Source organism: Megalobrama amblycephala, linkage group LG3 (assembly GCF_018812025.1).
Source record: "Megalobrama amblycephala isolate DHTTF-2021 linkage group LG3, ASM1881202v1, whole genome shotgun sequence".
Lineage (NCBI taxonomy): Eukaryota > Metazoa > Chordata > Actinopteri > Cypriniformes > Xenocyprididae > Megalobrama > Megalobrama amblycephala.
Genome location: NC_063046.1, coordinates 14226765 through 14250228, shown reverse-complemented (window position 1 = coordinate 14250228; position 23464 = coordinate 14226765). Strand labels below are relative to the sequence as shown.

At 37.2% G+C, this 23464-nt stretch overlaps 2 protein-coding genes and 1 non-coding gene across 4 annotated transcripts; all 3 read left to right on the top strand.

The window, feature by feature from the left end:
- Nucleotides 1-3498: 3498 nt before the first annotated feature.
- Nucleotides 3499-15061, top strand: senp3b (SUMO specific peptidase 3b). Its single transcript, XM_048184099.1, has 11 exons — nucleotides 3499-3731; nucleotides 6147-6884; nucleotides 7290-7442; nucleotides 7664-7775; nucleotides 9444-9591; nucleotides 9680-9727; nucleotides 9863-9940; nucleotides 11005-11142; nucleotides 11773-11856; nucleotides 11996-12046; nucleotides 14608-15061. Exons 2-11 carry the CDS (start codon nucleotides 6185-6187, stop codon nucleotides 14716-14718), a joined length of 1623 nt encoding a protein of 540 aa, XP_048040056.1. The 5' UTR covers nucleotides 3499-3731; nucleotides 6147-6184; the 3' UTR covers nucleotides 14719-15061.
- A 793-nt stretch (nucleotides 15062-15854) lies between these two features.
- Nucleotides 15855-23131, top strand: eif4a1a (eukaryotic translation initiation factor 4A1A). 2 transcript variants are annotated; one of them, XM_048184101.1, is made up of 11 exons: nucleotides 15855-15965; nucleotides 17326-17374; nucleotides 17489-17621; nucleotides 18993-19132; nucleotides 19497-19665; nucleotides 19817-19926; nucleotides 20559-20702; nucleotides 21021-21158; nucleotides 21247-21336; nucleotides 21619-21698; nucleotides 21800-23131. In XM_048184101.1, the coding sequence occupies exons 1-11, from the start codon at nucleotides 15943-15945 to the stop codon at nucleotides 21942-21944; spliced, it is 1221 nt and encodes a 406-aa protein (XP_048040058.1). In that variant the 5' UTR covers nucleotides 15855-15942; the 3' UTR covers nucleotides 21945-23131. The 2 variants fall into 2 exon arrangements, with proteins under 2 accessions (XP_048040058.1, XP_048040057.1); XM_048184100.1 differs by lacking the exon at nucleotides 15855-15965 and adding an exon at nucleotides 16040-16185.
- LOC125265953 lies at nucleotides 20805-20941 on the top strand. Its single transcript, XR_007184385.1, has one exon. It is a non-coding gene; the product is annotated as a small nucleolar RNA SNORD10 (small nucleolar RNA).
- Nucleotides 23132-23464: the final 333 nt, after the last annotated feature.

Here is a 23464-nt window from a genome sequence, read left to right as displayed (position 1 = left end):
TGCCCTCATTACATCATACTAATGACTCTTGCTTTTCTCCCCAAATTTGACAATCATGTAGATTTTAATATTTATCTTCCTCCTTTCCCCCCGTTTTTATCATGGTGCATGGTTTCAAAAAGCTACCGTAGCCTTACTTGAAAACAACATTATTGTTTTTGTTGTCCACATCATAATTATAATAAAATATAAAAATAATTATTATTTTGTTAGTTCATTCTCTTTATAATAAATAATACTTTACACTAATAATACTTTTTATCTACAACTGACATTTTATTTTAAATATTATATGTAGCCTAATTGGACAATATCATGGTTTTCCAGTTTGTTACATTTAACTAGATAAATTATTACATTTTAAATCCGTTGAGTTTTAGATTGTGGTAATAATGGATGAAAGCAATATTACAAAGCAGCTACGTGTCCAGCTGTTTATAGCCTTATTTTATAGCATACATTTAAAAAAAATAGAAGTGTTGAAATAAAGGAAGTCAACACCTGTTTAATGGCAATAAATGTGTGATAATGAAAATAAATGGGTGTGAAAGGAAACCTGGTGTTATTGTATTAGTACACTCGGTATTGCAGAAAGACCTGCATCATTAGAAGCACTTGAAAACAGAGACTATTTTCCCCAGTGCCCTTTTCAGTCATGCTTCTCTGATCCTGTCTTTCCAGTTTGACTGGATATTTACTTTCTTCTTGTCACAAAGACACATACGCACACATATGCAAATGATCCTGTGAAATCATGTATTAGATTTCCCTTAGTCAACCTATATAAATATCGCCCTTTAGGGTAAAAAGAACTTTTATGAACCATTCACTTCCTGGTTCCTATACTGCACATATCATATATTTTGAAATGTCATGGTTTGACCAATAGAAAAGTGGTGTATACATGTTTTCTTTATGTTTTTTTGTGATCTATAAAATGTGACCCACTGTATTGAACAAAACTAACAGCAACTTCACTGCATGGAAGTGTGCTTATTAAGCACTACATTTAAGCAATCACTGTCATCAACCAAATTATTCATCAGTGAGCAATACTTTTATTTGTCAGTAAACAAATAAACAAAGTGGAAACCTTTGTGTATAATAATGAGCCACATCAGTACGATATAACAGATATTTAACAGCTGAGTTATGGGAAATCCCATTTACTGTGAATCTGTTGAGTCAACTGCATGCTGTATTTCAAAGGACTCATCATTTATTCCAGACAGTGCAATTTTTGCAGTTCTTCCTTCCCATCATATCGTGACTCACTCAGGCCTAGAAATATGCAGCATGTTCTTAACCATAAGATCTTATTTCAGGCTTGAAACATACTGACAGCACAGAAAAAGATCATTAACCAAATAGATAAGTACATACCTTATCTGAAGGATAGCCATTTAAATTCAGCTACTGAAAACCTATTCAATAACCTAATAAACTTTAGACTAAAAAACTTTTTGAACCTACTAAATATCTAAGTAGATAGCCTACACCTTGAGTCAGAAAAACATATGGGGGGGGGGGGTGCATTTTGTCCCAGAAGACATTAGAATATTCTACCCTTAGAAACTCTCCAGAAGGGTAAATATCATATAAGATTTTAAAGTGTGTTGAATTTTGAATTAAAGTGTGTTGAACTTTAATTTTGGGGTGAACTGGAAATTTTAAATATGAGGTTCTAATATGTTTAAGCATTTGTTTGTCAAAAAAAATATCCAAATTATTTCTTGCAGACCTGTAAGGAAACATGACATTGCTGAATATTTGTCTAATATAAACGTTTGTACATTTCTTACATTTAAACTTAGTTGGGCCAGGGTATAGTGATGGTAATATTGGTGTAAATTGACTATATGATAAATAACCATTCATAATAATATTAAGTCCAGAGGGAATGGCTGAATTTTTTTTTTTATTATTATTATGGTTGCAAACATTACAAAGATGACATTAATGATATACAATTTTGTATATAGTATACAACATGTATCAACATTATGTACAATGTCATCTGAACATACAAAACAAAAAAATTATAACAATAATTGCAAACAGAAAAAGATAAAGAAGAAAGAAAAATTAGCAGAAGAAAAGAAAAGAAAAAAGAGGGTAAGATATTAATTTACATTTCAATTAGAGTATACAAATTAAAGTCATTACAAATTGAGGTTGTTCTTCTTGCTTTCTTATTTACAGAAGATGAAATAGTTAAGGTACATTTTAAATTCTTTCAAAAAAACAAGAAAAATTGGTTTGTTGTTAGTGAATTTACATTTATGGATGTAGAATTTGCCAAGAAAATAAATTAAATTTATAACAAAACAAGCTTTGTTTCTATTAGAATCAGAATCAAAGTGGCCAAAAAATAATATCTTTAAAAGTTACAAATATATCTTGTTGGATATTAACTTTAATAAATGTTTCAATATTTTTCCCTAGTTGTTCAGTAGCCTATAAACATGACCAAAATAAATGATAGACAGTTTCTGTGTGCACTTGGCAAAATGAGCATCTTGCATCAATATTGGTTTTATATTTAATCATAAAATATTTTGCAGGGTAAAATATATTTATTATCTTGAAAGACACTTCTTTTACTTTATTGGTGAGAAATATTTTTGTTGTAAAGACCAAACCTTTTTCCAATTTAAATTTTTAAATAAATTATTCCAGTAAAAGATTGCAGGAGATATTGAGATAATATCTTCAAGGAACAGGTATCTAACTTTCTTGTTTCTATCTTTTTTTTCTCCTGAAAAACATATTGTATGAGTGTCTATTGGCTCAGGTTGCAGAGTGAGTGTAATTCTTAAAAAGCATACAGATTCCTGTTGGCGTCGCTCCCATAACTATATGGCAAATTCTTTGGGAGTAACTGGTACATTGTATTCTGAAAGAAATTCAGCGTAAGTCATTAGTAAACTTTTGTTGTTAAATAGCTGACAAACTAAAAGTAATCCATTATTAAACCACTGATCAAAAAAATAAAGTTCTATTTTTGTATAAAATATTTTTATTGTTCCAAATAAAGAATTTATGGGGAGTGAAATTAGGTTTATATATTAAAGCCCATGCTAAAAGTACCTTTTGGTGGAAATTTGAAAGTTTGATTTTTGATAGTTGCACATCAATAAAAATTGTACCTCCAATTTATGAAAAAGCTTGTTGAGGGAAGATATTCCAGATAGAATCTTGATTTTTCAAATATCGATGAAGCCAATTTATTTTGAAAGTGTAATTTAAAGAACTAAAATCAATCAAATTTAAACCACCTAAGAATTTAAAATGACAGACTTCTTCATATAATGGCTTTTGTTTTTCCAGACAAAATCTGTTAGAGCTCTATCAATCAACGTACATGTGGTTTATCTACATAGAGAGATTGGGTCGCATAAGAGAGGCGTGAAAGACCCCTTTGAAGCCAGCAATTAAGTTTTTTCTTTGTTTTTTCAATAATCGGATTATTGAAAAAACAGTTTGTCGCACGGAATGGCTGAAAATTTTTGCAAGCATCTGTAGCGCCATTACACGAGACCACTGATGTCATCAGTTGCGCGCAGCAGCTGGTGCGTGGTTTCGTGCAAAGAACGCGACTGTATTCATTGATTGAGGTGGAAATCCTCGTAATGCACAATTTGGTTTCTATGCCCCAAATTCGTGGGAAGTAAAGGCAAAGCTGCGGCGTGTGTTTTTAACTTACACTGGTGTAAAACTGCACGTAAAAGGTGAGTGATATGTGGGTATAATTCAAGAGACTGGACAGTAGATAGCTGTTAGCCAGTCAGCTAATTAGCGAATTTGCACATGCCAGAGAGAAAATACTACCAAAGCAACCGTGAATTATTCGGCTTATAACGTGGTTGCAAAACTCACAAAATATGTGTTCTCTAGATATAACATGACCATTGAAACGCTTTGATTAGGGGTGGTAGACATGAAGCTGTAAAATATATGTTTTCCGCTCATTTAGTTGTTCATAGTAGCATTTTACCGTTGTGCATGAAAATTTCATGAATCACGTTTGGTTAAACTCGCACAGATTGTTAAATTATTGTGAGAATGTCTATTGTGAGTGTCTAATTCTAATACTTGCTTTCTTTGTAAATTGTTCTGCTCCTTTTTATTTGCCCCTTTTATATAAGAGTAAATGAAAACAGCATATAACACTATTTTTTATGTATAAAATGTAAAATAAGATGTATGCAAGATATATAATATGTACTTTGCCAATCACTATATATTAGGGTGACCATATTTTGATTACCGAAAACCAGGACACACTGCCTGGCAATGAGATACTCAAATGATACTCAAAGTTTACTCAAAGATGCCTTATAATTTCAATACATTTAAAGTATGCCTCCTCTGTATGGATAGAAAATTGTTATATTACAAAATACTATCTATAACCAAAGACACAAATTCAGATAGGCTTCTCAGGGGTTACTCAACATGTTTTATTATGACAAGTTTCAGAAATAATGATAGAAATAATGTCTCTTCTGTATTAGAAAAATAAATAAATAACTAAAAAAATACCTCTGCTATATTAGCAATCCAAATTTAAAGGGATAGTTCACCCAAAAATGAAAATTTGATGTTTATCTGCTTACCCCCAGCGCATCCAAGATGTAGGTGACTTTGTTTCTTCAGTAGAACACAAATGATGATTTTTAACTCCAACCGTTGCCATCTGTCAGTCAAATAATGGGAGTGAATGGGAACTTGGATCAATGAGTCGAAAAACCTTGCATAGACAAATCCAAATTAAACCCTGCGGTTCGTGACGACACATTGATGTCCTAAGACACGAAATGATGATTTGTGCAAGAAACCGAACAGTATTTATATAATTTTTTACCTCTAATACACCACTATGTCCAACTGCGTTCAGCACTCGGTTAATGAGGTCTGATCGCGCTCTGACAACGGCAGTAATGTCTAGCACTCATTGAAGTATATACGCGAGACATCACTTCCGCTGTCAGAGCGCAATCAGACCTCACTAAACGAGTGCAGAACGCAGTTGGACATAGTGGTGTTTTAGAGGTAAAAAGTTATATAAATACTGTTCGGTTTCTCACACAAACCGATTGTTTCGTGTCTTAGGACATCAATGTGTCGTCACGAGCCGCAGGGTTTAATTTGGATTTGTCTATGCAAGGTTTTTCGACTCTTATTGATCCAAGTTCCCATTCACTCACATTATTTGATTGACAGACGGCAACGGATGGAGTTAAAAATCATGATTTGTGTTCTACCGAAGAAACAAAGTCACCTACATCTTGGATGCGCTGGGGGTAAGCAGATAAACATCAAATTTTAATTTTTGGGTGAACTATCCCTTTAACAAAAATAGCTCTTACAAAAACTAACTAACAAAAAAATCGATATCTTTAGTTTTGTTCTTCATCTTCGTTTTCCTCTTCATCCTGTTTTTCTTCCTCATCCTCCTTGTTTGCCCATCTATATTTTGCTGTAGAGCGCATCTTTCCCAGCAATTTTTTGTTGCTTAACAAATAAGCATGAAAGTTATAAAGAAATTTATATAGGCCTATCAACTGTTACATCGAAAGGTACAAAGGAAGAGCACAGAGAGCTGAACTCATTGTAGACCATAGCTAAATGTTGCTCTGCTGTTACACGAAGTATCTGTTTTTCAGTTACAGACGACTGCACAAATCGTGCATACTAATGAAAACATTATAAACTGTTACCTAGAAGTAAACAACTGTAGTTTAGCCATAAGTCAACAGCGATGCTGAGAATATAGTTACCTTTATGGAATAATCCACTAATGTCTTGAGGTACAATGTGAACTAATATTCTCAGTTGCACGTGCAATCGTACATATCTGCGAAACTCATTTATATTATTGTATGCTTCGCCTTCAGAAACCGAAAATCTCGTAACACCGGTCAATTTAATGGCACAATGAAAACCAGGACATTTTCATCACTTTATAAAAAACAGCCAGGACAGGACGTGTCCTAGGAAAACAGGACGTTTGGTCACCATACTATATATTACACAAGACCAGTTATCAGTAGGTTATAAGTAATACATGTGTATTATGCAGATTATCCAGAAACAGAAACAGAGTACTGAATTTACCCTAATTCACATTTTCACTCTTACAGACGGCAAACTGGCGCAGGTAGCAGGTTGCCAGTGGACTATGAGAGACAGTGGTGGAAGCCTGGCTCAGAACCGCTGGCAAGGGGAACTCTCCTTGACTGTGAGCCAGGAGGCCAGCAGTGTTGGAGGCATGGGAGGTGGTCTAATGGATCCGAACTCTCCTCCCAACGCCACCAGCCCTATTCACCTCAAACTAGGTCACAAGGAGCAAATCTGGACTGGAGAGTACATAGAACCAGTAGAAGTTGATGAAGAGGCTGGATTTGATGAGAATGAAGAAGATATGGAAGAGGAAGAACAGGATGAGGAAGAGATTGATTCTGATTGTGCCCCGTGGGAAGAGAAAGATGAAGTAGAAGACTGGCAAATGCCATTTGAATCACAACCGCAAGTTATGCTCGCTAATAACTATCGGCAGCAGGTATCCTCGCGCGAAGGGGAGGCCAAATTCAAAGCTAGAGACTTTCCCGAGAATCCCTTCCAGATTCGGCTTCATGGACTTAGGCAGCAAAGACTGAAGCGCTGGCGAAGACTACGGTCTAGTGCAAGGCTACGCAACCGGCTCGTGCAGAATTGGAAAACGTGGAGACAGCGGGCGCAGTGGGTCGGCACCTTAGGGTATCGACGGGCAAGGAGGTGGCGCCAGTATAGCCTAATTGCCAGCAAGAGACGAGAACAGGGATGTGACACCTTGGGGTCATCACAAATAGGTTTGGAGACAACAAGTGGAGGAGAAAAAGGTGAGATGTTTTCTTTTCTCATTTTTATATAGAGCAGGGGTTTTGAAACTGGGGCCACAAGGGAGTGCTAGGGGGTCTGTCAAAGTTTATAGAATAAAATTATTTAGAAAAAATATATAAAATTAAATAAATGATTTAAAATAAATAAAAAATGATATTAAAATAAAAATATAAATTTGATTTAAATAAATAATAAATTTAACAAAAAATACATGATGATAATAAATAGCTACCTTTTAATAAATAGTTGCCTAATAATAAATAGCTGCTTTTTAAATTTTAGGATGGAGTCTCTCACAATAGGATGATCATATATGGCGATCCAAAGACTGAAAACCCTTGATTTAGATTAATCAGACTTATAGCCAAAACTGCATTATATTATTGTTTGTTCTCTCTCCACAGAAAAGCAGTTTTTTGGTTTCAGTGGTTATCATGGGGATTCTCAGTCAAATTCAGCAGTCACTGGGGTTCGGGAATACCTTTCAATACCCGTGAAGCCCACCACTCAAAAGATGGAGATGGTCCTATTGGAGGAGCACAGGGCTTATGTCCAAGGTAGAATTTCTGTTGTCTAGAAGCTGCAGAAAGTTACATCCTATCTCATATTATCTCTTTAGGTTATGATATGGAAGTATGTCCAGCATATTTGGATTATATAGGTTTTATGCCAAGATTGCAGCCCAAATTCGATGTAATACTCCTCACAGATTTTGGTGGTAAAATGTCCTTGGATCTGTAGTGGTGGCACCTCATGCATGCATTTATTTATTTCTCAGGTCTTCTTGATGAATACCTTCGAAAGTATGGAAGTCTAATTCCTGTACATTCAGATGATATTGTAGAGGAACTGCAGGGCGTCTTTAATGAGGACTTCTCTCAGCCTCACAGGTCTTGCACATGCACAACCTCAAATACACTCTTTTTTCTTTTTAATTCTGAGGGCCCTATAATACACCCGGCGCAATGCGACGCAAGGCGCAGCGCAAGTGTGTTTGCTAGTTTGCGTCCGGCGCCGTTCGCGTTTTCCCGTTCAGCGCCACGTCCTTAAATTAGTAAATGCATTTGCGCCAGTTAGTGCGCCCATGGGCGTGCTGGTCTAAAAAAGAGGTGTGTTCAGGCGCATTGCCGGCGCATTGCTATTTTAAGGAGCTGAAAATAGACTGCACCAAAGACCAACTCAAACCTGGTCTAAAGTCTAAAGTCAATGGCGCAATATTTTTTTGTTAGAGCGCGTTGGTAGAAACTGCGACTCTCGGCGCGTCCACAGTGCGCGTTGACTTTGCTTATTACACACAGGGATGCGCATCACACAAACATGCCAAATATTAAAAACAAAAGGATTACAGTGTAAAAGAATATTATTGTGTAGGCTACATAAATATAAAAATGTAATGATGAATAGTCATTGCGTGTATTAGAATTAGGCTACCTATTTTCAATTCAGCCTATTACTACTTATAATGATGAACGAAATTGGCTAATTAATTGAACAATCGTGCCAATACACCCACATATATATTAACTGACTCATCGCGTGTACGGCATGTAAATAGCAATCCGCCATGGCGCGAGCGCATCTCGCTCTTAAAGGTCCCGTTCTTCCTGATCCCATGTTTCAAATTTTAGTTAGTGTGTAATGTTGTTGTTAGAGTATAAATAAAGTCTGTAAAATTTTAAAGCTCAAAGTTCAGTGCCAAGCGAGATATTTTATTTAACAGAAGTCGGCTACATCGAACGGCCAGTTTGGACTACATCCCTCTACTTCCTTCTTTAATGACGTCACTAAAACAGTTTTTTGACTAACCTCCGCCCACAGGAATACACAAGAGTTGCGTTTGTAGAGTGTGTTTGTCGCCATGTTGTCGAAACGCTGTTATTTTCATCCCGCAGTCCAATCACCGGGTCTGATTCCGGCTCAAATTGATAGGGTAAAATTAAAGACATGTTTACAATAACACTGAGCGCGTGCATCTCCACGTTATGGTAAGAGGCGTGACTTTTCCGGGCACGGTGCGCTCAGAGCTGTCGAATCACAACACAGGAACCGCTGGCACAATCAGAACTCGTTACGTATTTCTGAAGGAGGGACTTCATAGAACAAGGAAGTCATCAGCCCGTTTTTATGACAGTGGAAACAGCGGTATACAGATAAGTAAATTATGTGAAAAATACTGTGTTTTTTTACACGCGAAACATGAACACGTTACATTGCACACTATAAACACAATCAAAGCTTCAAAAAAACACGAAAAACGGGACCTTTAAAGGGAATGGGAGATGACGCTCTGATTGGTTTATTGAACGTTACGCCCATTACTCATTTAGAGAATAGGGACAACCCATTTCAAAAATGCGCCCCGGCGCACGGACCGTTTTTCCGTCGTTAAAATAGCAAAAGTGGATTTGGACACGCCCTGAGTGCACCTGCGCCGTGCGCTTTACACACTTTGCGTTTAGATCGTTAAAATAGGGCCCTTTGTCTTTGTGCATCTATTGTGTGTAACATAGATCTTTAGAAAGAAAGCTAAAGCTTTTTTCTTTACTATGTTCCCACAGGAAAGTTGTGGTGCAACATTTAATTCAGGTTTACCAGAGGTCTCCAGGGACTGCCATGGTGAAAGGGTTCCGGGTGAATTACAAGCGTCATGTTCTCACTATGGATGATCTTAGCACCCTCTATGGACAGAATTGGCTCAATGACCAGGTCAGTTTTGACTTATATACGATATATTTAATTATTTTGCTTTTCTCAGTTGTGCTTATGCACACATATTTTCATCTGATTTCTTAAGGTCATGAACATGTATGGAGACCTTGTGATGGATTCAGTGCCTGAAAAGGTGATTTTTTTTTTTTTTTTTTTTTTTGGTTCACATTTCTCCTATGTAATTCTTCTGTTCTGCCATATAGTTCATTTGTATTCACTTGCATTCAGTGGTTTCTGTTGTGTCTAATGGCATCTCATTTACTTTTAGGTACACTTCTTCAACAGTTTCTTTTATGACAAGTTGAGGACCAAAGGTTATGATGGAGTGAAACGGTGGACAAAGAATGTAAGAACTGTAAATCTCTTTCAAACCATTCAAAATTTTGGATTACCATACAAAAATGACTTATTAATGTTTTTGAAAGAAGTCTCTTATGTTCATTAAGGCTTCATGTATTTGATTAAATAAAAAACGAATGTTATTACAGTTTAAAGTACCTTTTATATTAGAATTTATTTTCTAAATAGTTGTGTTGCTTAAAGCGTTAGTTCACCCAAAAATGAAATTTCTGTCATTTATTACTCACCCTCTTGTCGTTCCACACCCGTAAGACCTTCGTTCATCTTCAGAACACAAATTAAGATATTTTTGATGAAATCTGAGGGTATCTGATCCACACGTAGGCAGTAACGTCATTGCACCTTTTGACGTCCAGAAAGGTAGTTAAAAACATGGTTAAAATAGTCAACATGACTGCAGTGGTTCAACCTTAATGTTATGAAGCGACGAGAATACTTTTTGTGCACAAAAACAAAACAAAAATAACGACTTTATTCAACAATTAGAACCGTTTTCATATGTAGTGAACTCATTATTGGCTGAAGCTGAACACATGAGCAGCACGACGCATGCGTGTGATGCTGACACAGGATCCTGCCAATAATGAGCCGGCATTCGGACGTAAACAATGAAGCCTCCACTGAGTTCACTACGTATGACAATGGTTTAAATTGTTGAATAAAGTCATTATTCTTGTTTTGTTTTCGCGCACAAAAAGTATTCTCGTCGCTTCATAACATTAAGGTTGAACCACTGCAGTCATGTTGACTATTTTAACCATGTTTTTAACTACCTTTCTGGACGTCAAAAGGTGCAATGACGCTGCTGCCTATGTGTGGATCAGATACCCTCGGATTTCATCAAAAATTTCTTAATTTGTGTTCCGAAGATGAACGAAGGTCTTACGGGTGTGGAACGACAAGAGGGTGAGAAATTAATGACAGAAATTTCATTTTTGGGTGAACTAACCCTTTTATGGGTTCATTCTTCAGTGCAAATCCTTAAAGTAAATCTGCAGAACGCATGTTCATGTTCTTGCTTTCATCAACACAAGTTCAAACATGTTTCAGGTGGACATCTTCCAGAAGGATCTTTTGTTGATTCCCATTCATTTAGAAGTGCACTGGTCACTGGTCTCGGTTGATATTAAACGGCGCTCCATCACATACTTCGATTCTCAGCGAACTCTAAATCGCCGTTGCCCCAAGGTATAAGCCTCATAAAAAATATAGTGTTTTATGTACTATAGTACAGTCAAAATCTTCTCCACAAACAATGACATTTGTTTGAACCTGTGTGTAATGTCTAAAGCCCGGGATACACTGCACACTGTGCGACATGGATTTTTTTAAACTTGGGTACAACAAGCAAGTAGTGTGTACGATGATGACACCTATTGAATCGTAGGCTATGATGCAAGTTTCTGTAGAATATTAAAACGTCATCAGCATGCGCTAGTGGTAAACAAAAAGACCATGTTGAATCACACTTTGGCAGTTGTAGTTTTTGTGTTGTGAAAGAGGAAGGTGAAAAGAGCTTGAGGTAAGCAGTTTTAAGTTTTAGTGCCATGTTGATGCTGAATTTCTGACACTGTCAAAAAATGATCTTAGGCTATCTTTGGTCGCAAGACTGTGACAACAGCCATCTTTGTACCTGTCTCACTGTACGACATAGGACCACCGATTAGAGCCACGATCACAAAACGATCACGATTTGTCTGGGACAGCCAAAAATTGTGCAGTGTGTCCCGGGCTTAAAACAATGTAATAAAATCTTAACCTTTGTCTTTATGTTTGTTACTCTAATTGGTTAAGTGATCATTTTTTTCCCCTCCACAGCATATTTTTAAATACCTGCAGGCAGAAGCCATGATAAAAGACAAGAAAGACTTTCTCACAGGGTGGAAAGGGTTTTTTAAAATGGTGAGTCCAGACACTGCGGTGACAATTTCCTCAAATTGCTACTTGTTGTGATGGCTCAATGATGTTCAGCTTGACTTTTTTTATCTAATGCTGTACAAATGTCTGAATGACAGTTGATAAAGCCTCTTTTATGTTGCAGAATGTTGGCCGACAGAATAATGACAGTGACTGTGGTGCATTTGTCCTGCAGGTATGTACATACACCATGTTCATAGAGCTGATCATGCTCTGAGGTTTTATGTCACCTGAATGCATTAAATAAAGTTAAACATGCTGAGAAGATGCTACTATTTTATGCGATCAGATATCATGGCACACATGAGTTTTGAGGCAGTCTGTCTCAATCGAGATGTGTTATAGGCTTACCTTCATCAGTCTCCACGACAGGCGCGGCATTTGGTTAAAGCATACACTTATATCCATCGCCAACTGTAAGCTCTTTCTGCTGTGGTCTACTAAAAGCCTCAAAGGCACCAGGGCTTGTGAAGAGAACAAAAACGTGGATCTTTAGGAAGTTTTATTCGTCCACATTCTTCACAACTTGCCATTCTTTTCTCCTCTTATGGCTAATAAAGCAGTGAAGACTTATATCGCTTCTCTTGTGGCTCATCGACTGAAAATTACAACCAAAAGCTGCACAATGTGGCATTATAATATTATATTCCGAGTTGTGTTGCATTAAAAATAGCAATAGGACAGTGTCAGTAGAGCAGTGAGTGCAACCATTTGACGTCATCGACATAGAACGCAAACAGAATGGCGCCGCCCATTGTCCAAATCGGTCCAAATATGTCATGGATTTTTTAAATAACGTAAATCTTTCATGGGTTTTTTACTACATATTTCAGTAAGAGACATCATTTACAATATATTAAGCCATACAAGTCTTAACACCAGGGGTTCCCTTTAAAGGGTTAGTTCACCCAAAAATGAAAATTCTGTCATTAATTACTCACCCTCATATCGTTCCACACCCGTAAGACTTTCATTCATCTTTGAAACACAAATTAAAGGTGCCATAGAATTGAAAATTGAATTTACCTTGGCATAGTTGAATAACAAGAGTTCAGTACATGGAAATGACATACAGTGAGTCTCAAACACCATTGTTAGCTCCTCCTTATGTAAATTTGATTTGTTTAAAAGACCTCCGAAAAACAGGCAAATCTCAACATAACACCGACTGTGACGCAACAGTCGGGATCATTAATATGTACGGCCCCAATATTTGCATATGCCAGCCCATGTTCAAGGCAAGGCAGTATTATCGTCTGGATCTGTGCACAGCTGAATCATCAGACAAGGTAAGCAAGCAGATGGAGCAATAATAACTGACATGATCCATGATATCATGATATTTTTAGTGATATTTGTGAATTGTCTTTATAAATTTTTCGTTAGCATGTTGCTAATGTACTGCTAAATGTGGTTAAAGTTACCATCATTTATTACGGTATTCCGGAGACAAGAGCGGTCGCTATTTTCATTTTTAAACACTTGCAGTCTGTATAATGCATAAACACAACTTCATTCTTTATAAATCTCTCCAACAGTGTGTAATGTTAGCTTTAGCCCGTTAGCCACGGAGCACAGTCTCAAACTCATTCAGAATCAAATGTAAACATCCAAATAAATACTATACTCACATGATCTCATGCATGCATGACGAACATTTTGTGAAGATCCATTTTGAGGGTTATATTAGCTGTGCGAACTTTGTTTATGCAGTGATAGAGTCGAGAGCTCAGGAGGGGGCAGGGAGCGCGAGCATTTAAAGGGGAAGCAGCCTGAATCGGCGCATTTCTAATGATGCCCCAAAACAGGCAGTTACAAAAATTAATTAAAAAAAATCGATGGGGTATTTTGAGCTGAAACTTCACAGACACGTTCAGTGGACACCTTAGACTTATATTACATCTTGTGAAAAAGCGTTCTAGGGCAACTTTAAGATATTTTTAATGAAATCTTAGCTATTCTGTCCCTCTATTGACAACTATGCAACTACCACTTTAACGCTTCAGAAAGTTCATAAAGAGATTGTAAAACTAATCTATTTGATTTGAGCAGTTTAGTCCAATTTTTCAGAAGAGACTTTGATTGCTTTATATGATGAACAGATTTAATCTATGCTTTTATTCAAATATAAACTTTCATCAACTCACACATAAGTTGTGGTAAACAGAAGCTCAAGCATGTTTGCTTGAGGTTCATTCTCATGTTTTACCCAGAACTTTTGAGCTTCCGGAAGAGGTCTTTCACACGTCAAGCAGGTATGATTGAGCTTCTGTTTATGTTCGCTGATCAAAGTTTATATGTGAATAAAAGCCTAAATTCAATCTGTTCATCATATGATGAAGTCTCTTCAGAATATTTGGACTAAACCAATCAATTCATATGGAGTAGTTTTATGATCTCTTTATGAACTTTTTAAATCATCAAAGTGGTAGTCGCATAGCTGTCTAATATATAGAGGGACAGAAATCGCTCAGATTTCATAAAAAAAAATCTTCATTTGTGTTCCAAAGATGAAAAGACTTGAAACAACATGAGCGTAAGTAAATGATGACAGAATTTTTGTTTTTGGGTGAACTATCGCTTTGACATGCTTCATCCAAAATGCAACAATCTGTATTCCACAAAGGCACAGAGAAATATTGTCAGAATATATTTTGTTTGAGATGTCTTTTCCTCAATTCTACACACAAGATTTACCTTTTATTTCTCTCTTTATTTTTTCCACCTCCTCTTTAGTACTGCAAGTGTCTCGCATTGGGTCAGCCCTTCACCTTCCGTCAACAGGACATGCCCAAGCTGAGGAGACTTATGTACAAAGAACTGTGTCATTGCAAGCTCTCACTGTGATATTTGTGTAAAGGCTGCACAACCAGTGGGGAAAAAGATACATTTGTCCAAAAAGCCTGAAAGACTTAACAATGAGGATATTTCATCCTCATTCACTTTTATTTTTATTTTGTATAACCTTTTCAGTTGGTTTCATACTGGAGCCCAACATCTTGACTGAAAGATCTGAGGTAATCAACTGTTGACAGCCTGTCTTGCCCTTGTGATGTACTGCCTAAATGGATCACTCTGTTGTGGGTTTTGTATTTGTTCTGCACATAAAGATGAGAGTAACTGTGCCCTGATGCAAGTGACGAATCATGTCTGCAGTTTTGTTTTTAAATAAATCATCTTATGAAAATAATGATCTGGGTAATCATCAGAACACTTAAATTGTTATTCTGTTAGTCACATCGCAATTAAGAATGTGTTAACCAATAATGTGTTCACCATTATTCAAATTGGAAATAATCCCAGTAAGCTTTTTTTTTTCACAAAACATATGACTTTAAAATGACCCACTAGTAGTAGCTGTGAATCATAAATGACTCACTTGCAACATTTATGAACAGGAAAACAGCTCTTGGGTAATAAGGGAAGGGTTACCTCTGACTATATTTTCTGGAAGTGAACAAATATTATTATTATTTTTTTTAATACTGTTAGTAACAGTTCCAAAACAAAGACAAAACCCAATGGGGGCAAATGGAAATAAGCATATTAAGATGAAGTTAACATATAAACATGAAGTTAACTGATAGTCCAATATATAATCCCATCATAAAAATAGGTCCTCATATATTGTGGTTATTTAGTCGCTTTTACATTTTCTGATTATGAAACAAACTCAAATAGACAACTCATATTTTAGGGCCAGAAAAAGTGGTTTGTACTTTGTGAATTTATATATTTATATACGAATGTTGTTATTTTACTAAAAGAAAATTAAGTATTTATCATTTTAAAAAATGTTTATTCTGGAAAACCACACATCACATTTCTAAAAGAAAAGAAAAAATTGTGGTTCACATGTTTTTTCAACTTCCAGCTAAGATTTTTTTTTCGTGACGTATTTAAATAGGCCCTTATTAAAAAGGCGGTACCAATCGTCTCTTGACCAATGGGAAGTCACGGTGGGCGGGTCTATAATCTGACTGAGCGAGAAGTTGTCCAATCAGTGAGCTTTGGTCGGCGTCACGGTTTAAGTATTTGCGCGTTTCCGCCAGTCTACAGTCCTTTGTAATAATGTCGTCTGAACATGAAGATAGGTAAGACAACGTGTTCCAAGATTTTTTTTTGCTTATGTAAGGTGATAATCGTTTTACGGGAAATGCTTAGTCAGTATTATTGATTTCACATGATTTATTTGATAATAACGAATATTTTTCTTCCATCGGCGTTTCAAAAACTAGCATTATCAGCCGTTTTGGCACGTTCGTTCTCTCGCTGTTCCCGCCTCGTAAAAAGTGTGTTTTTTCACCATGTAGTGTAAGTACCGGTCGTTTTACTTTAGATTATACTCGCAATGTTTATTAAAGAGTCTTTTCAGATGGTTTTTGTGTCGTCTGTTCGACGATCCGTTAGAATGCCGGTTCTTGTGACGCAACGTGTCTCACGCGCTCGTTCAGTTCCTCGTGTAACCGGCGCGTCCATGCGGCACATGGTCGCTCCCTTTTCCTCGTTTGAAACAGTTTGTCGACATTTTTAACGTTTTTTGTAATGTACTTCACTTGAGATCCCCGTATCGAGTGCCATGTGATATTAAAAATTTATTTTGTTCGCAGATGTAGGCCTACAAATGAGAAAATATGTAGGGCACATGGCCTTTCCTGGGCTAGACAATAGAGTGTTCTTGCAGTGTAGGCCCAAGGCCTGTCCTCACAGGCCTCTTTTATAAAAGTGTATATAAATAATAAAGATGCTGTTTATTCTTTTAAAATTTTGAAAGAAAAGGGGAAACTATGTCGTCGGTGAAACGATTAGTTGTATACTGTGTGTCTAGAAAGAAATGTGTACATGGATTGGTTTAATGAATTGACGCATGGTATTATTTTATACCGCTCTTGTAAGATGCTAACGTTACGTTGTAATGATCGATTGTTTTTTTCCGACGAAGTACCAGAGCCACGTTGTTAATGGCGCTGACTGAAAATGGCGGCCCCTTGGACATTTTCTTAATTTACGATGTCAGTGTCTTAAAGGAATGAAAAATCGATATTGTAACCATTACAAATGATAAAAAAATCGTAATACAAACCTGTATGCGCAAAAGGAGGTATCGGGCAGAATGACAGCCACAGTAATCGTCCACTTTCATTTTATGGAAAATGATCCAATGCAAGTGAATAGTAGCTGAGGCAGTCATTCTGACTCTTCCCCCCCATAAGTTAAAGTTTTAGTTTTTACGCGAACTCTCCCTTTAATGTAGGTATTTTAAACATTTAACAATAGATTAATATATGTATGGGATGTTTGTAGGTAAAACCCAACACTATAGTGGGCTGAGTGACTGAAGAATTGGATAAAATCCACTCAAATGCTATGTTTTAGTCATTTAGCTGCTTTGGGCATCATAATGTGAAATGAGTTTTACATCAAAGCTGTACTAATTACATTTTCTCATTTCAGACCCAGAGACAATGGCCCTGAGGGGATGGAGCCAGATGGTATCATTGAGGTTGGTGTCTCTTAAGAGCTATTTAATTTCTTTAATTATATTGATATAAAATTTTTTTTTTTTTTTTTAAATCGGCAGCAACTAAATTTTTTTTTTTTTATTTTTTTTGAACAGAGTAACTGGAAGGAGATTGTTGATAGTTTTGATGATATGAACCTGCGAGAGGCTCTTCTCAGAGGAATCTATGCTTACGGTTTTGAGAAACCTTCTGCCATTCAGCAGAGGGCAATTCTCCCTTGTATCAAGGGTATGTAGAATTTTCTCTTCGTCTATGCTTAGTCATTTAATTATTGAATTATAAGCTCTTTATTCACACCCTTATCAACTGGGCAAGGCTGTGTCTGTCAGTGACACTCTGACCTATATCTGGTAAGGGCAGATGAAATAAAGCCCATACTCATCCCAGTCAACTCAACACAGTGAGGCATAGGCTGTTTCATGCTATGGGCACAATCTGCTTCCATACTTTCTAGTGTTGTCACAATACTGGAATTTCTAACTTCAATACGATACCTTGAAAAATATCAATATTTGATACACTTTCTATACCACTGGGAAAAACTCCCATGTATACTGCCATACAGATATTTTTATCTCATAATTTGTTAATTTTGCTGCAGTAGCGTTCTCACAGCACAAGGAAGCTTTATTTAAAACTGAACTGTATTCCAAAAAAGGTAAAGTCTGTAATAAGAAATTGCAGACAATAGCGCACCTAGATTAGAATAAAGAAACATGACAAACTTTAAGTGTTTCAGGTGGGTCTAAAAAATAGTATTTGGACAAGAAATTCAGAAATTAAAGTAATAAAAAAAAAAAAAACACTGGATGGTCTTCACTGTAAAAATTAGATGCAGATTAATGCTTACAATTAAAGTTACAAAAGCAGCAAGTGATTTCCTTTAATTTTGTCTTTTTTTTTTTTTTTTTTTTTTTTATTTATTATCGTGACAGACAGCAGCACGTTTATTAGGTTGCCATCACTTTAAGAGCTTGTGCGCAGAAACATGCGCTGTGCTCCCAAACTGACTTAACTGAACAGGCCTACTCACCAAGATGGGTATTTGTGATGGGTATTTACTCACCAAGATGGATAATGTTGTGTATTTGACCGTTTAAGCGCTATACGCCATGAAAACCAAGTCGGCTTTATGAGAACGCCACTTATATAGATCAGTGGTGTGAGCATGAAACCTGTGGGAATTACTAAAGTGGTTGCCGAGGCAAGCACTATCCAAATGGAGCGAATGAGACTAGTGATGGTGCGGGTTGACTGGTGTGGAGCAAAGCGGGCGTTTTCAGCTTATTCCTAACATCCATAGGAATGAACTGAAAACACTCGCACCGCTCCGCGCCAGTGGACGCACCGTGAGAGCAAGCAGGCATGTGTCACTTTACCGTCGGAGGGAAGAGAGAGTGCGAATGCGTAGCTGGTATCTGTATATCGATACTGCAGAAAAGGGGTATTGGAATTGTTTCAGATATTTCAGTATCGATACATATTGACGTTTTTGACAACACTAGTACCTTCAATGTTACTTTTTAACATTACAGCCAGTTTGAAACTCAATGCAATTAAATAGCCATTGGTTAATAATCTTCAATTTTCTGTCTATAGGTTATGATGTCATTGCACAGGCTCAGTCTGGCACAGGAAAGACGGCCACATTTGCTATCTCCATTCTGCAGCAGGTAGATGTGGAGCTGAAGGCTACACAAGCTATGGTTCTGGCTCCTACCAGAGAGCTGGCTCAGCAGGTGAGAAGCATTACTCATTCAGGTTTGCTGTAGCACACAGGTTGTCTTTGTCTTCTGTGTGTCCAAAGGAAAAGTGTGGAAAGAGCGCTTCAGTTAAGCACGTCCCCTATCATTTGGGCAAGGCTGTGTCTATCAATGATGCAGTCCTATATCTGTTAGGGGCAGAGGAAATGAAGGCCATATTCATCCCAGTCAGCTCAACACAGTGAGACAAAGACTGTTTCATGCTATGGGCACAGATTCTTATCTTAAAGTTATGTTATAACATGATTCACCAGCCATTTTGTTATTGTGCTGTGGCTCGTAATCACAGGTGGTGGTTCAAATAAAGTTTTTATTGCTAAAATGTCTTTGTCTTCCTCAGATTCAGAAGGTTGTCCTGGCTCTTGGAGACTACATGGGGGCAACCTGCCATGCCTGCATTGGTGGCACTAATGTCCGTACTGATGTTCAGAAGCTTCAGGCTGATGTGCCCCACATAGTGGTTGGGACCCCTGGCCGTGTGTTTGACATGCTTAACCGCAGATATCTCTGTAAGTACAGATGATGGTCACTTGTTTTAGTGGGCTGTCTTGTTTTAGCGTTCATTGCAATAAACTGAATGGGTAGTTGAGGAAAATTTCACGGGTTAGTATTCTGCATGCCTAATGTCTTAGACATGACACTTTTGTTTTACTATTTCAGCTCCTAAATATATAAAGATGTTTGCACTGGATGAGGCAGATGAAATGTTGAGCCGTGGTTTCAAGGACCAAATCTATGAGATCTTTCAGAAGTTGGCCACAGATACTCAGGTAATCTCATACATTTCAGTTTACAATTTTTCTTGGTGCCCACACCAAAGTCACCTCTCCTCTCCAGCTTTGTATGCTGTTTGGGAATCATGAGCTTTGGTAGAGAAATGCAACTGCTTTCCACAATGATTGGGCTCTTGGGTCCCTCTTCATGACTATTAAGCAGCTGACACTTCATACCTTAAATGTTTTAAATTGCTGTGCAACTTGTAGTAACTTCTATATAGATGAAAGCTGGCATAGCATTCAATTCACGTTTAATTGTATAGCGCTTTTTACAATCCATAGTTTCAAAGCAGCTTTACAGAAGATGCATAGTCTACATTACAATTTAGAGTGATGTTATCAGAGGGGACTTTGTCCAAGTAATGTATTTCAGCAGTGTACATATATACATAACACAGTTGGCTAACAATGTATTAAAGGTAGAAGCAATGAGTTAATTGAAGTAATGAATACATGTTGAAAATTTCCTACATTAAATTTCCTCCGCACCTTGATCAGCTTGGCTGATTGCTGTAGATTTGATCATGACTGTAAATTGTAACCTTTTCGTGTTATAGGCATGTTCAGGTTGTGGTTAGTGTTGACTCCTTTTGTAAGCTGTAACCTTTTTTTTTTTTTTTCTCTAGGTGATTCTTTTGTCTGCCACCATGCCTCAGGAGGTGCTGGAGGTGACTACAAAGTTCATGAGAGATCCTATTCGTATCCTAGTTAAGAAAGAAGAGCTGACCCTTGAGGGTATCCGGCAGTTCTACATCAATGTTGAGAAGGAGGTGAGTGAAGAATTTTAGGGTAGAGAAAGGAATTATTACTCAACTGTTCATTTTGTCAATTGTCCAAAGTGTACAGCTGTTTGTGACTGAAGTTGTAATGCTGTTTTGTGATGATCCCCATGCGTGTCAACTGATCCCAGACTCACTGCAGTGCTCAATGTCTGTTAAGCGTTTTGCTTGGCAGTGCATTTTGAGCCTGTAGGACTCTGGGAACATGATCATAACTTGAGTCTGAAAACAGCACCACCTAGTGGCAGAGCTGTTGTTTTTTCCATCTCTCGCTCTCCATTTTGCTAAGCTGTTTTCTCTGTCTTTCAGGAGTGGAAGTTGGACACATTGTGTGATCTTTACGAAACCCTGACCATCACTCAGGCTGTAATCTTCATCAACACCCGCCGGAAGGTGGACTGGCTGACTGAGAAAATGCATGCGAGGGACTTCACTGTTTCTGCGCTGGTCAGTGACTATAACATGTTGTGGTGTGTATACTCTTCCAAAATGCCTTTTTATGTGTTATGAATTTTTGCACTCTGTGACTTCATAGCATGGTGACATGGAGCAGAAGGAGAGGGACATCATCATGAAAGAGTTCCGTTCTGGCTCCAGCCGAGTCCTCATCACTACCGACCTGCTGGTAAGCAACCTTTCATCTTCCCCTTTACCCACAGTTCTGAGATGGCACACCAAGGATCCCTCTTCCACCAGCATTCTGTGCTGTGATGGGAATCAAGTTCTTTGGGAGATTATTCTAACTGCTATCCACAGTGCCTGGGTTGCCAAGTCCCTCAACACAACTTTAAAGCAGCTGACATTTGTTTTTCAAACACAGTGTTGATTTTAATTAAATTGGGTTTGCTAGTTGACCACTTTTGTTTTTGAATTTTACTGTTTCTGACTGTACTCATTTACTTTATAGGCAAGAGGCATTGATGTGCAGCAGGTTTCTCTGGTTATCAACTATGACCTTCCAACCAACAGGGAGAACTATATTCACAGGTGAGTCTAAGAGCTTTTTTTTTTTTTTTTTTCTGTGGTTATAGTTTTCTGGTTTGTGCGTTTTTGTGGCTGTTGTGTAATGGTGTTTTGTTTTTTTGTAGAATCGGCCGTGGTGGACGTTTTGGTAGAAAGGGCGTCGCTATCAACATGATTACCGAAGATGACAAGCGCACGCTCCGAGACATTGAAACCTTCTACAATACTACTGTGGAGGAAATGCCCATGAACGTTGCTGATCTGATCTAAGACCCTTTCCTCTTCCCTATATTTTTTTTTTTCCTTTTTTTTTTTTTTTTTTTTTTTTTTCTCTTCCCTCTTTAGTCTCATTCCAACCTACATTTTCATGCAAATCCCTCACAAATCAAGTACTGTCAGTTCTGAGGGGATGATTTTCATAAACCCAGTATGTTGGCCACATCATCGAATTCTTGATGATTCAGAATGAATGCTCAAGATTCGTAAGGCTCATTTGGTCTTACCCATTTTAAATGGTGCCATCTACTGATCAAGAGGAGGTGTTGCAGGGCTTATTTGCATGTGTGGTGTAAATGTTAATGCACTGACTCGCATAATGGTTTGGAGACATACCCTGCTTTTCTTGATAGTGTTGGGTTAACCATATTTGAGATGTGACTTTACATTGGAAGTTTTTGTTTTCTTTTTTTTTTTGTTTTTTTGCACAGGGCAAAGGATGTAAACTATGTAGTGATTCATGTTTTATATGGAGGACTTGGACTTTTATTCCAAACTAGGAGTCACTGCCATTTTCCTTTTACCGAAGCATCCGAGTAGGTTAAGATCTGCTTTATTTAAAAAAAGAAAAGGTTGCTTCAGTCCAAAGGAAGTTGGTTAGTGGGAACAAATCCGATTCTACACTTGCAAAATGTGGTCAAGTAATTTTCTCAAGCTGTCCAATTCTTCTGTTACATCTTTTGTGTTGTCCTGTGTGCGTGGCTGTAGCTTTTTTGATTTTTGTAAATAGGCTTTACTCTGGCGGGATGACTGGCTGAAGGCATTAGAAGTGAATTTGGAATGGTTGGTATGACTGGTTAATGACCCACCATTGTATTGCCTCAGATTTTTTTCTGCATCAAAGTCCTATTGAGGAGTGTTGCTCCTATAACCTACCTCACCAAACTGTGTTGGAGGGGTCTAAATATGTTAAGGACCAAACTGCAGTAGTAGAGTATATAGAGATCATTATGTCTTCGTATTGTTCAAAAAAATGCCTGTCTTTTGTTGGGTGGGTTTGGATGTAGGGTTTACATGTGGGGTGGTCAGTGCTATTTTTTTAAACAAATTTATTACAAATGTGATAATTATTAACCTTTTTGAGACAGAAGCCATGTATTAAATCTTTTCTACATTGGACTCTGTATAGTATTTATTTTAATGGTCTGAAATAAAGGTATTTCCCATTTTTAACATGCTAAGTTGCCTCTTACTCGTGTTTTTTTTTTTTTTTTTTGTTTTTAATATAAACAAATCAACTGGTAAATGATAAAATGCAACTATTGAAGACTTTAACCCCCAATTTCACAGATGAGACTTAAGTTAGTCCTAGACTAAAATGCATTATGAGTTGATTTAACTGAAAGTAACTTGCACTGACAGATCTTAAATTATGTCAGAGCCATTGTTTTGTCTCAAGATGCACTAAAGTAGTGTGTGGGGGTTTGTTTGTTTGTTCCCCTCCCTTTGGGTATGTTTAATTGAACTAAGGCCTAATCCTGGCTTGGTCTAAGCCCTGTCTGTTTGAAACTGGA